Genomic DNA, 13,977 nt, shown 5'->3' on the forward strand with positions numbered 1-13,977 from the left:
GGTACATATATTACCAATTCTCCAAGGTTATGCAAACTTTTGAGCACAACTGTACACACTGGCGGCCAAAAGTTTGGAATAATGTACAGATTTTGCTCTTATGGAAATAAATTCTTACTTTTATTCACCAAAGTGGCATTCAGCTGAACACAATGTATAGTCAAGATATTAATAACATGAAAAATTACTATTACAATTTGAAAAAAAAAGTTCAGAACTTCTTAAACTACTTCAAAGTGTTCTCATCAAAAAATCCTCCACATGCAGCAATGACATCTTTACAGATCCTTGGCATTCTAGCTGTCAGTTTGTCCAGATACTCAGGTGACATTTCACCCCACGCTTCCTGTAGCACTCAAAAGTGTCTTTTTCTTTGTAATTCTTCCCATAAAGCCTGCACTCGAGTCTTCTCTTTACTGTTGAACATGAAACTGGTGTTGAGCGGGCAGAATTCAATTAAGCTGTCAGCTGAGGACATGTGAGGCGTCTATTTCGCAAACTAGAGACTCTGATGTACTTACCCTCTTGTTTAGTTGTACATCTGGCCTTCCATATCTCTTTCTGTCCTTGTTAGAGCCAGTTGTCCTTTATCTTTGAAGACTGTAGTGTACACCTTTGTATGAAATCTTCAGTTTTTTTGCAATTTCAAGCATTGTATAGCCTTCATTCCTCAAACAATGACTGAGTTTCTAGAGAAACTGTTTCATTTTTGCCATTTTTGACCTAATATTGACCTTAAGACATGCCAGTCTACTGCATACTGTGGCAACTCAAAAACAAACACAAAGACAATGTTAAGCTTCATTTAACGAACCAAACAGCTTTCAACGGTGTTTGATATAACGGCAAGTGATTTTCTAGTACCAAATTAGCAATTTAGCATGATTACTCAAGAATAAGGTGTTTGAGTGATGGCTGCTGGAAATGGAGCCTGTCTAGATTTAATACAAAATTACCTTTTTTCAAATAGTAATGGTGCTATTTTTTACATCAGTAATGTCCTGACTATACTTTGTGATCAGTTGAATGCCACTTTGGTGAACTAAAGTACCAATTTCCTTCCGAAACAGCAAAATCTGTACATTATTCCAAACTTTTATATGTTTATATATATTTTTATACACTGTGCAAAACTTTTACATTTTTAACAGACAAACAAGATTTGCTTTTACTTAAACTGTGAGGTTACCAAACCATAAAGTCCATATCGTATTATGCTCTCTAGTACAGCCGAGTAAAATAAAAACATTACTATCTGGTCCACCCCATAAACTCTGAGTCTACACAGAAAATAACCTTTGCTGCAGAAGAGAGCAAAGCATGTCTTCAAGGGTCCCACAGCTAAGTGTATTTTCCTTGTGAACACCAAAATACTTATATAAACACACCTGCGGGATGGGTTCATCATGAATAAACACTGGTTTATGCAAATTACAGTTTTTTAAATATCATTTTTCTTTTGATTTTGGTAAAATCTGACCTAACAGGTCACCCGTTGTCATGGTATCAAATGTGTTTTCCACTTTCAGTATGGTCGCCCTGCACTTCATCTTGACAGTCCTGTCTTCTTTCTGTCTTTCTCTCTCTTTCATTCTCAGTGACATAAACTAATTAAAATGCCATTTCCTGAGCTTAACTGCAATCATAGAATGAGTTTTGAACAGCAGAAATCTTCACAAACCAAAGCATTTTCTGAATAATTTAATTTTTAAGAGTGATTTTCATTATAAAAATGTATGTGTTTACATGTACATTAATATACGCCTGTATATATCAGGTATGACATACATTAGCTGTTGTGACCCATGTTTTTACAGACAAGTTAAAGTATTGTAACAAATCAGGTTCAAAATGTGGAAAGGAGGAAGCAGGGACCAGGTGAACAATCCACATCAGACATTAAATGTACACTTTTCAGTGTGTAACAAAAGCTTGCTTTTCAGCATCACATTCAATACACATGCTGCTTTTCAGCAGATACGTTTAACATAAAGAGACACACACAGAGACAGCTTTGTGCATCTCTCTCTCTCTCGAACTGCGGCTCCGGCTCCACCTTATTCCTCTCCCAACCATCCCTCATCACTCGCCTCAAGTATGTTTCTTATACATTTCATGCAATGAGGTAGAACTGAAATGACTTAACAGACATTCTGGCATGTGTGTGCATTGGGGTTTCATAAATGTACAGTATGCCCACCTCCTCAGTCACCATTATACCATTGATAAAGTCCTCCAAACACTGGTAAAATATCAAATTGTCCTGATCTACGCCCCTGGGCATCTACGGTGCTTAACAATTATGGGATTTATACAATAGTGTGGGACTGTTGTTCAGTGTATCTGCATTTCTTGCTTGACAGAGAGAGAGAGTACTGTGTGTGTTTGAGCACTGTATGTGTATGTCTTAATAACAGTGGTAAAATAAGTGAAGCTCGAGTCATTTTTGCATGTTTGTTGGCCTCTTCATGCTGTTCACTCTGTCCGCAAACACACCACACACTAAACGAGGGGTGGCTGTGAACAAACATGCATGCATGTGGGAGTGTGTACGCATGCATGTGAGACTCTTGTGTGCATGTGTGTAATGGTGTGCTTGTGTGTATATGGGCATGTGTCTATGCATATGTATGCATGTCTGTGTGTGTACACAGTTACAGTTTAGGAAAAAATATGTGCCCAGAAGTTATCTAAATCTGACAAAACATCCTTTTGGGGACATTTGGTGATGTCCTTGTTTGGAAAAATAAATAAATAAATAAGTTAATACGTTTCATTTTTGTTATTCTAAAAATGGAAGAAGTTCTCTTTTAGGGTCTTTACTAATTATAATTAGCTTTATATAAAAACAACAGAAATCTATGGTATATCTTATATTTAAATAGTATTTAAATGTAATTAAACATGAGTGTTTGTGTGAAGGTGCACATTTGTGCATGTCTGGGACTGTGTATGCAAGTGTACATAAAGATATTATGAGTTTAATCAGTCAGTGTGTGAATAAGTGTACAAGAGAGTCTTTAACACATAAGAGGAGAGGAAACATCCAAACACAGTATACTTACACTGCAATTCCTCACATATCCAAGCTTAGATAGAAAAGAAAACACACAATCAATAGCTGTCTCACTCTGATGGCATGAAGTCTTTATGTAAATGCCTATCTCTCTCTTAATGGATGTCTTGTGCACTGATTATGACATCACATTGTGACACACTGGACACTGAATGTCTAGCTTCTTTCAAATGATCAAAAATAAATAATATGGATGCTGAGTTATAGGCAGCCATCAGCATATCTTTGTGCACCAACTACCTTTTAAAGTATATATTAATATATTTACAGATAAAATAAAAAATATATTATTGTTACAGTTGATCAGAATAGAAGCCTAATAAATATGCTAAACATAGAGCAAAATAACTGGAACTGTTTACAGTGAATCAACTACCTGCTTATCTCTCTCATGCTTCTCTTATTTTTGTGTTTCTCTGGACAGATTACTACTGGATATGTGCTTAAGTTTCAAAGAAACATAAATTAATGTCTCAGAATAAGAAATAATGTCATTAAAAGTATTGGGCCAGAGAATTTAGTAACACTGAAAAGGTAAAGTCAGGAGAGAAGGAGTGATGTCAGACGTAAAGAGCCTGATTGGCTGAAAGGACAGGAGAAGGCATAGACTGGGTGGATTTCTTTTTACCTTGTTGCGTTTGAAGTAGGCACGTCGACAGGCGGCGAAGCATTTCTCACTACAGAAACTCTTCAGCTCAGAGCCCATACTGAGAGAATAACGCTTTACTCCTACTTTCTGACACCACGCACACATTATCTGAACATTAGAGGTGTCCTCCTCTGAAAGAGAGAGAGAAAGAGAGAGATGGACATGAAACTAAATGCCCCTGAAAATCAATTCCAGAGGGCTAATATTGTCCCTTAATAAAATTATTTTAATTAAAAATTATATTATTATTTTTTATATAAAATACAATATGTGAAATATAAATATAGATCTCTGTTCAAAATTCAGATTTAAGTGAAATCGTGATAATAACCCAAGGCATTAGTAACATTTTGAACACATACAGTACACAGATATTTGCACACATATACAGTAATCCATACAGAGGGTTACAAACACAAACACAAACACACACATAATTGACAAAACAAAAAATGGATGTGGGTGTGTGTGAGCACACATAAAGTTGTCAGTAACTCAATGACAGAAACGTAATTCGTGTCTGAGGGGATGTGAAAATGCTCTACCTTTTCTTGTCTTTACTCTTTATTTATTTATTTTTTCTTATTTTTCTCTCTGTGTATCGCACTTACATACTCAAGTATATAAAAAGTTTAGTTTTTTTCCTATATCTTTATTTCTGTGTTCTGTGAGATTAATGTGTATCACAGGGAAGATTATGGCATGGAGCAGATCCATTGATTTAATACTGCAGAATGGAGTGTGACATCATAAATCAGATCATCTTCAAGACATTCTTTGATATTTACACCTGAGAAGTGTGACATCATGGTGCAGAAAGAAGTGTGACATGATAAAGCCGATCATCTCAAACATCATAATTCTTAATGCATAGAGCAGTGTGACGTCATACTAGATCATCTCCAAGACATTTTTTGATATTTATGCCATACCTGAGGAGTGTGACATCATGGTGCAGAACAAAGTGTGATATAATAAAGCTGACATTATAAACCAAATCATCTCCAACTTTTTAGCAATAATTAACCCTTTAACGCATTACCTTGGGTCTTATTCCACCCCATGTACCACATCCATTTTTTGTAGTTGTGCCCACACCTCTTTAGTATTGCTCAGTCTTTCTCTTATAAATAGTGTAACAGTGTAGTGTATTTGTTTGTTTGTATGTTGCTTCCACAAATTATATTTTTATAATTATTTCATATCTATATAAATTTACATTATATCTATTTCTTTGTTTATTACAAGAGAAATTAGTACTATATTCTTACAATTAAATACTGTTTCTTGCTGTTTTTCTGTGCACCATGGTGAATTATCAGTATCCCATTGACAGCCAGTTGCGTCTCATTACATTTCAGTGTGGAAGTAATTAATCCTGTTCTAGATTTGTCCTGATTTGTTGCATTATCTCTTTGACATATGAAAAATAAAACATCAAAATATATCAAAATATATATTATTCTATTATTTTCTAATTGCCTTGAAAATATTTTGAAAATGTTACACTTACTGGGCATTTCGTACGTTCATTTGGGATAGATATACGTGCTGGGTCTCTAAAAACCAGAATATGTAAGAGTGTTTGGTGAAATTCCCAGGCATTAATATTAATACTTTTCACAGTTTCATCCACACAGAATTTTTGCTGGTCAAATAATTGTTTTCTAAACATTTTACTAGGGCTGCTAACTTAGTACAATTAATTATATAAAAAATAACATGAAAAAAAATGTATGCAGTTAAATAGATTGAAGCATGCCCCTGACCTGCCAAACCATATTTACCAAGAGCATGCAGGACAGAATGAGTAAGAGGCTGTTCACACTAGAGGTCTTCACGGGTCCAAAAATTTGTGCCCGAACACAAAGAGACCCGGAAATGTACTACCCGAACTCGAACCGGACCCTTCTATTATTTGAAAGTTTGGACCCATACCCATGCAGAACCGAGAAATGCCAGACCCGGACCCAAACCGGACCATCTATTATTTGAAAGCTGGGACCCGGACCTGGACCCGGACCCAGACCTGGCCGGGAGACACAGACTCAATCAACACTGATTTCACAGCTGATTGCTATTAACAAGTTAATTTAAAAGTTGTGATAACAAAACTTTGTGTCTTACTTAATGTAACGTTAGTAGCCTTCTCCCCTGTGCCTGGCTGTGACGCATATAATCCATCCTCCTTGCCAAGAAAGTTGGTCAAATACATCCAAGTTTTCTGTGATTCCTCTCTTGCTGATTGAAACAGCATAGCTAATCCACTCATTATTTCAGCTTCAAAAGTCCATTTGCTGTCACGGTGACGGATGACAAACACGACTTGTTTAGAATCAGCTTTGCAGTTTTTTTGTATCTCGCATATGATAACTTCGACTGTTTGCCCTTTTGAACTATAATATCGATTGCTCGTTCATTGCCATGGCTGCTAACCTTAGCATTGCTATTTTGCTATCGTGTGCCTTAACTCCGCTCTGCCTCTGATATCACTCAGCTCGTTGTGGCTCCTCTCCGTTTTTCACCTTATTTCCCGCCCGCACTTTCTCATCCTAATTTTACAATGTTGCAACTTAGTTACAACACACACACACAGCACCATCATCATCAGGGCTGTCTGATCACGGCCGGGTGTTCTCAGATTGACTCGGGTATTACACATAATGTTAAACAGACCTGGGACCCGCAGCAATAGAATGGGACCCGACCCAGACCCGGCTGACCGTATAAAACGTGGATCCGAACCCGTACGGGTCCCGGTCGGGTCTCGGGTCTTCGGGTTAGGGTGGACCCGTGAAGATCTCTAGTTCACACAGAGCAGTTCTTAACTTCAAAAAGAGCGATGGGTGTCAAGACACATGTGTACAGCCTAAATCTACCTATTCACATATTGATAAACCAGATTGCAAAATGGATTCCTGGAGACTGTAAACCAGTGATAGGCTTTTGTTCATTGATACAAAAATAAACAATATATTGACTTCTAAAGGCAATTTTTGTAATGTTTTTTCAACATTTTACTCATCTCCCACAATAATGTAATGTCTTTTAATTATCTTCATTTGGAGGCTTTCGTGAGCAAATATTGATATTGTTATTTGTGAATAATTATATCCATCATTGTATCACGTTATTAGTTTGAGTAAATTTTGTAATCGATTTACAGCCTTGAATTTTAAATATTATAGACAGTATATAATGCAAATACACACACATTTACAAAGTGTTTTAAGACCACCAACAACCTCTCCCACCCCCACCAATCCACAAGGCGTTAAGAGAAACCTGTCATCATGCATCACCCCAAACACATCAAGACTATAGAAGTCTGCATGTTTCTTAGTGTGTGTGTGTGTGTGTGTGTGTGTGTGTGTGTGTGTGTGTGTGTGTGTGTGTGTCAGTCAATCTGCCTACATCACAGTGCGCGCCACAAGATATTAGATCTTTTCCATCATGCTCCACTAACAACAAGAGGCTTGCGGGCACAAGTGTTCAGTTTTGGATGTTTGAAGTGTGTTGTGTTTGTTGCACATGTGTGTGTTGGGTAATGGGGGTGGGGTGCATTTCAAGGAGCCACAAAGACATACAAACACACACACACACACACACACACACACACGTTGGTGCAGCTATCCTTATGAGGACTCTCCATAGACATAATGATTTTTATACTGTACAAACTATAGATTCTATCCCCTAACCCTACCCCTAAACCTAAACCTAACCCTCACAAAAAACTTTCTGCATTTTTACATTTTCAAAAAAACATCGTTAACTATGTTTTTTAAGCGATTTGAATTATGGGTACACTAGAAATGTCCTCATAAACCACATTTATAGCATAATACCCTTCTAACTACCAGTTTGTAACCTAAAAATGTTTCCTCATAAAACAATGTCTGCCCATAAGACTTAACCACTCCTCTCATCCCTCTCTCTCTTTCTCTTTCTCATCTATTTTCTTTTTTTTTATAATGAGTAGAGCAAGTGATGTTTTAAAGTAACAATGAATTCATAATAATTTTAAACATCTCTCCATGGGCTGAACTCAGAACATTAAACATATCTCATTACTCTGAGCCACTTCTGACCAGCCAAACGCAGCTAATCATTATGTGGAGAGTCCTTAAGGTGTCTAATTTATGTGCACTTGTGGAACCAAACAGAATTGGAATCTGTTGGAGGAGCCCAAATGGTGGTAACAACAACATTGGCTCAACCAAAGGTGGAAGTTTGGGACAGAACTAACTGTTTGTCTCTACAATGGCAGACTGAGGGAGTGTTTGGAACTTGTTTGAAAACAATATTTATTTCTGGAATTCTGTTTCATGCCACTAGCGGCGCAGAAATTACACACTTCACCTTACAACAAATAATTTATAGGAACGGTTCACCCAAAAATTATTATAATGAAATTAAAATGATGTAATTTCAAACCTATATGATTTTCTTTCTTCCATGGAACACAAAATGAGTTATTTCACAATTAACTGGCCCAATTTACCTGAATTCACCTAACTTATATGGTGCAAATTTTGGAGCTTGACAACACCAGTCCCCTTTCACTTTCATTGTATGGAACAGCTGCTAGGACATTCTGCAAAATAACTCCTTTCTATTCCACAAAAAAATAAAATCATAAAGGTGAGTTATTAAGGGGTAAATTTTCCTTTTTGAGTAAACTTCACCTTTAAGATTCAAAAACTTGGACTAAACCGAACAATATTTAAGCCTTAAAATCTAATAGAAAATGTGCACTATGTACTGATGGGTGGTATTGTGAAAACAGATTCTTACAACTACATGTCTGTTCTCATGCCTTTAGAACACTCTACAGCATTCCTCTACAGTCCTCAAAAATACAAACATTCTAATATTTCAAATTGTTACCATGGCAATACTGTTTGTTTTCCCAGAGTACAGCCTCTCTAAGCATCAATGCTCCATCCGAGTCCCGTCTTTAAAAGAGACATCTAGCAAGCGTGTGTATGTGTGTGTTTGTGGAACATCCGGTGGCAGAGTAGCACATACCTGCACTTCAAAAGCCCTCTGTAACTATGCGCATTCTCATGAATTATTCAACAGGGCCACAGGCAAAGGGCGGGGATGGGGAAGGGGGGAGTTGGCTTCTGTTGCTGTGGTAGTTAGCGACTCTATACCATCTGTTTCTCACCACAACACATTACACATTCACACACAAATACATGCACACATTCACACCAATGCAGCAATGCGCACTAGTTTGAGGATGCACCTCACCATGGTGCCGTCCCATTAGACACCATGAGTTTGGTCTGCTGCCCTAAAACTTACATTCTGTGCTGGGCTGTAAGGATGGGTCTGTACCCAGTGATGAGAGCAGACTCTCAAAATATTAGCTAAACAGATCACTGCATTATATGTACGTACATTCATGATCAATGACATTTTCATAATAAAGGGATGGTTTACCCAAAAAAGAAATCTCTGTTGTTATTCACGGGCTTTCAATTCATTCCAAACCCATATTACTTTATTTTTTCCATGGAACATAGAAGGAGATATAAGACAGAATGTTAGCCTTAGTCACATTAGACATGTGCCAGTATTCGGTAATATGGTATACCGCGATAATTAACATGCATGGTTATGTTATCATGGACACTTCAAAATACCATTAAAAAATCTACATAATCTGGTAGCTAATTTATTTTTATTTTTCTGAATGCACCGTAACATCCATTCAAAAGTTACTCGCCAGTAACCGGTAACTTTATATTGCAACATAATACTTATGTTGACAAATTGTAAGAATGACAGTCAGACCCATCCTAATGTGTTCGTGTGCTTTTCAAATCAAAGACGTACAAACCTTGGGACTTCATAACTTTATAAGGGACTGCAGTATAAAAGATGGTTTAAGTCGAATTGTAAGATTTATAACCCTTGCTGATGTCATGCAAGCAATTTCAAAGAAAGTCATTCAAACTGTTGTAAAGGACTGGACTGTTTTATATATATATATATATATATATATATATATATATATATATATATATATATATATATATATATGCAAAATACAGTTTCATGGCAGTAAGAATTAGTTATGGTTGGTAAACAATATTTTAATAATTCCTAAATATTTTATCATATTTATGTTTAACGTTAAAAAAACAAATAAACAATGTCAGTACAAGAAGCATTGCTGAAGGGGGAAAGCTTATGATCATTTATCCCCTTTCTAAAAGGAAGAGTGGAATATTTCTCTGAAGAGTGGAAATATTTTCAGACATAGTGACCACTTGATCACTTTTTCAAATATTTATTTATTTAAAGCAGGGCTCCCATCCTTTTTGACCAATGAACTTTGACTTTTCCAGTCATTTGTCTTCTAATTTAGAAACGATTTTTAGAATCATTTTGATTCAGACTGATTTGTAATAAATCATTCAGACCGATTTGAGAACCATTTAGATCAATTTACTAAAAAGAACAGACTCAAATGAAGGATTCACTCACAGATCGGACATCACTATGGCTTTCGAGCAAGTTCTACCCTACACAGGCTCTAAACGAGCAATTTTAAGGTGATTAAATATTTTAGAGCGGAGCGTAACTCAAACAATGTATATTTACTACAGAAATTTCCATAACTTTTCCAGACCTAGAAATTGTTTTTTTAATTCCCTGAATTAAAAAAAAGTGGTGGTGGTGGTGGCATAGTGGGCTAAAGAAAATAACTGGTAATCAGAAGGCTGCCGGTTCAATCCCCAGAGCCACCACCATTGTGTCCTTGAGCAAGGCACTTAACTCCAGGTTGCTCCGGGGGTACTGTCCCTGTAATAAGTGCACTGTAAGTCGCTTTGGATAAAAACATCTGCCAAATGCATATATGTAAATTATATTTCTCAGTTTTCCATGACTGTGGGAACCCTGTTAATTTAGTTTCTTAAATGTTCACAGGTCTTATAAAAGTTACATTTTTTGTGATTTTTTACTTTAAAATCGTAAATGTTGTGTTTAAGAAAGCAATTAAAGGAATATTCCAGGTTCAGTATAAGTTAAGCTCAATCAACTGCATTTGTGGCATAATGTTGATTACCCAGGCCCGGTTCCAGATCAAAATCACTGAGGGTGCTTCTGAAAATAGTGGGGTGCTCTGTATAAAGTGGAGATGTATCATAATTAGACATTTTTTAATAGATTAAATCATGTTTAAATACTACTTAAACAACGTAAATAAAAGTTTGTTTTTTTAATGTACAAAAGATTTATTGCTTCAGGGGTTTTTTTCCCCCCATGATCTGTCGCAGAAAATGACAGCAAAATTCTGCACCTGAAGATTAGGACATACTGATTTGCACAATCATACACATTTATAAGTTTTGATGCAGCATTTTGTGCATTCACAAAATGCAAGGATTTTTGTGTGTTTGCTGGTATTCAAGAAACTCTGCTTGCCAATTTACAGTATTAGTCTTACATAATCAATTGAGCAGGGGTGTGCAATTATTTTGGTACTGGGGCCACATCAGCCGTTAAGTAGAACATGGAAGAGAGAAGATAAAATGTTCTGCATAGTTTTATCTTTTAAGCCCAGACATGCACTCAATGAATGATGCACAGTTGTCTGAAGTGTATACTGATGGGACCATTCTGCGATTGCTTGAAGTTTTGCTGCTATACTTTCTATCATGTGTTAGTAAAACTGAATAAAGGCTGAATAAAATTATTAATTGATTTTTTTACCATACTTCATTGCAATGGTAATTTAGTATTAAATTTAACACTCTATATCAGGAGTCTGGTTTAAAAGTAAAATAAAAGATTCGGGAAAGAGATTCTAAAAGCTTATTTTAATGTTGGCCGCAAAGTGGACCCGTTTACTTGTTTTATTCTCAGAACATTATCAACCTGTTTACATGCTCATGGGTCATGATGTGGGTCTTGTCAATGTTTGGCATCCCATTCAGCACACCACTGAATAAAACAGGCTGCATGACACTGATAAATGATTACTGCCAGAGTAACATTCACATACAGGTGTGAGGGACTTCGGCATTTTACAAATAATACAAAGAATAAATATATTCCTCTCTCACTTGATTTTACTCGCGTGTCTCCTTCGTGCACTATTGAGCGCTAAGTTGTTGTTTGTTTGTTTTTTGCGGAGAGAAAGCGCGTGCACTCGCATGTATGGTTGCCAGATTGCATAAATTAAGTATGACATAAGGCAAAATATTTCCAATTTGTGCAAGTATAAATCTCTGATTGGGGTGTTGCATATATTATCTGGCAACCCTGAGCATATTAAAAGCTTGTGGATGCACGAGAGGTCCAAAAGCCAGATAAATGAAAGATCTAATAAAAAACGTTCATGATAAATCAACCCGCGGGCAGTAGTTTGACCTGGTTTGCAATTGAGGGTGCTCTAAGTTTCGTTTGAGGGTGCTTAGCACCCTCAAGCACCCCCGTAATACCGGAAATGTGATTACCACAAAAAATTGTTTTTGGCTCTTCCCTCCTTTTCTTTAAAAAGGCAAAAATCTAATTTAAATTGAGGCACTTACAATGGAAGTGAATGGGGCCAATTTTTATGGGTTTAAAGGCAGAAATTTGAAGCTTATAATTTTATAAATGCAATTACATTAATTCTTCTGTTAAAACTTGTGTATTATTTAAGCTGTAAAGTCATTTAAATAGTCATTTTTACAGTCATTTTAGGGTTTGTTAACATTACATCGTCATGGTATACCGATACCATTTTTTTGAGAATGAGAACAAGTACCGATACTTTCTTTTTGGTACTCGCCGATACCAAGTCCGATACCTGTTTTTTGCTTTATTTTTTCTGAATTCCATATCAACAATTTATTTACATTTTATCATCAAAATGGTGTTTAAATACATTAATACATTAAAACTTTTATCAAATAAAAGTATAACAATTAATTTTCAACATGATATTTTATTATTTTTTATCAAAGAAGTGATTTTATACAGAACTTCACAGCACAATCCAAAATACAACATTGGAGTTATTTTTGTCAAATAAAGTGCTGCATAACAGAGCATCACAGATGTGAGATATTGCTTAAATAAAATAAAATTACTATTGCTTTTTAACTATTATTATTATTTGTAGTATTACAGTGACTATTACGTAACTATACAGTAATGATCTATTTCTGTCGTACTTTTTTCCCTTAATTAAACTGAGCTTTTATTTTGGCAGAGATTTTATTTTGAAGTGTTTCTGTGTGTTGTTATGACCAAGAAGCTCTGACGTTATGACGGTAGCTTCCCACTCTGGAAAAGTCGGTCACTATGTGACTCAGAGTGATTATTAAACCTCAAAAGGCTGCTGCTTAATTAAATATATATGTAGTCTCTATGTGCCTAAAATGTGAATTAGTGCTCTGCCTGCTGTCATCTGCTACAAAAAGTGTGTGCAATGCTCATGATGGTGTTTTCCGTTTATGAGTCAAGGATCTTTAAGGTATGAGCACTTTGTGTCTTTATGTCAGCAAAACACAGAGTCACACATTTACAAGCACTCATATTTGAATCACGCAGCACATGCAAACTATATATTTATCTCATTAAATCACAGCTTTTGCTGTTAAATAATCTCACTAGGACATGAAGTGATTTTAATTTGTGTGCTGAATAATGTAATGGCATTCATACGTCAGATGGTATCGGTTTTTGGTATTGGAGCATTTTTACGAGCACGAGTACAAGTACATGAGTGCAGTATTGGACCCAATTCTAATACCAGTATTGGGACATCCCTAATTTTGCCACACTAAAATCATGTTAACACGCATATTGTTTATGTCTTGTGGCTATACTTTTGAAACCCAGATTATTATTTTTTTTTTTTTAAGAAAAGGAGGGACAAGTCTAAATTACTTTTTGTGGTAATCAGTATTATGCCACAGATGCTGTTGATTGAGCTTTACTTTTATTAAACCTGGAATATTCTTTAAACTTGTCTTTTAAGAACAAAAATAAAGTTTGTTTACTTTTCAACCTGTTTTTTAATTTAATAGCTACAATACTGCGATAATACCATATACTGCAATAAAACCTTCAGCAATTATCACAATATGAAAATATGATACCAGCTCATGCATAGTCACCATTAACTTTCATTATATAAAAAAAAAGATGCAATGAAAGTGAATAGTGACTGAGGCACAAGGGTTTGGAACAACCTGAGAGGGAGTTAATGATGACAGATTTTAGCTTTGGTTGAACTTTCCCT

The 13,977-nt window shown here is 35.8% G+C and overlaps 1 protein-coding gene across 5 annotated transcripts in view; it reads right to left on the reverse strand.

Annotated features, from left to right (window-relative positions):
* sobpa (sine oculis binding protein homolog (Drosophila) a) overlaps nt 1-13,977 on the reverse strand; it is a 51,661-nt gene that overhangs the window by 26,492 nt on the left and 11,192 nt on the right. For 3 of the 5 annotated variants that reach the window (XM_051648988.1, XM_051648987.1, XM_051648985.1), the window contains one exon: nt 3,705-3,856. In XM_051648988.1, coding sequence (XP_051504948.1) covers nt 3,705-3,856 — 152 coding nt within the window. Of the gene's footprint in view, nt 1-3,065; nt 3,090-3,704; nt 3,857-13,977 lie in introns of all 5 variants that reach the window. The other 2 variants (XM_051648986.1, XM_051648984.1) reach the window with 1 other exon arrangement.

The sequence above is a fragment of the Myxocyprinus asiaticus genome, chromosome 21, assembly GCF_019703515.2.
Source record: "Myxocyprinus asiaticus isolate MX2 ecotype Aquarium Trade chromosome 21, UBuf_Myxa_2, whole genome shotgun sequence".
Lineage (NCBI taxonomy): Eukaryota > Metazoa > Chordata > Actinopteri > Cypriniformes > Catostomidae > Myxocyprinus > Myxocyprinus asiaticus.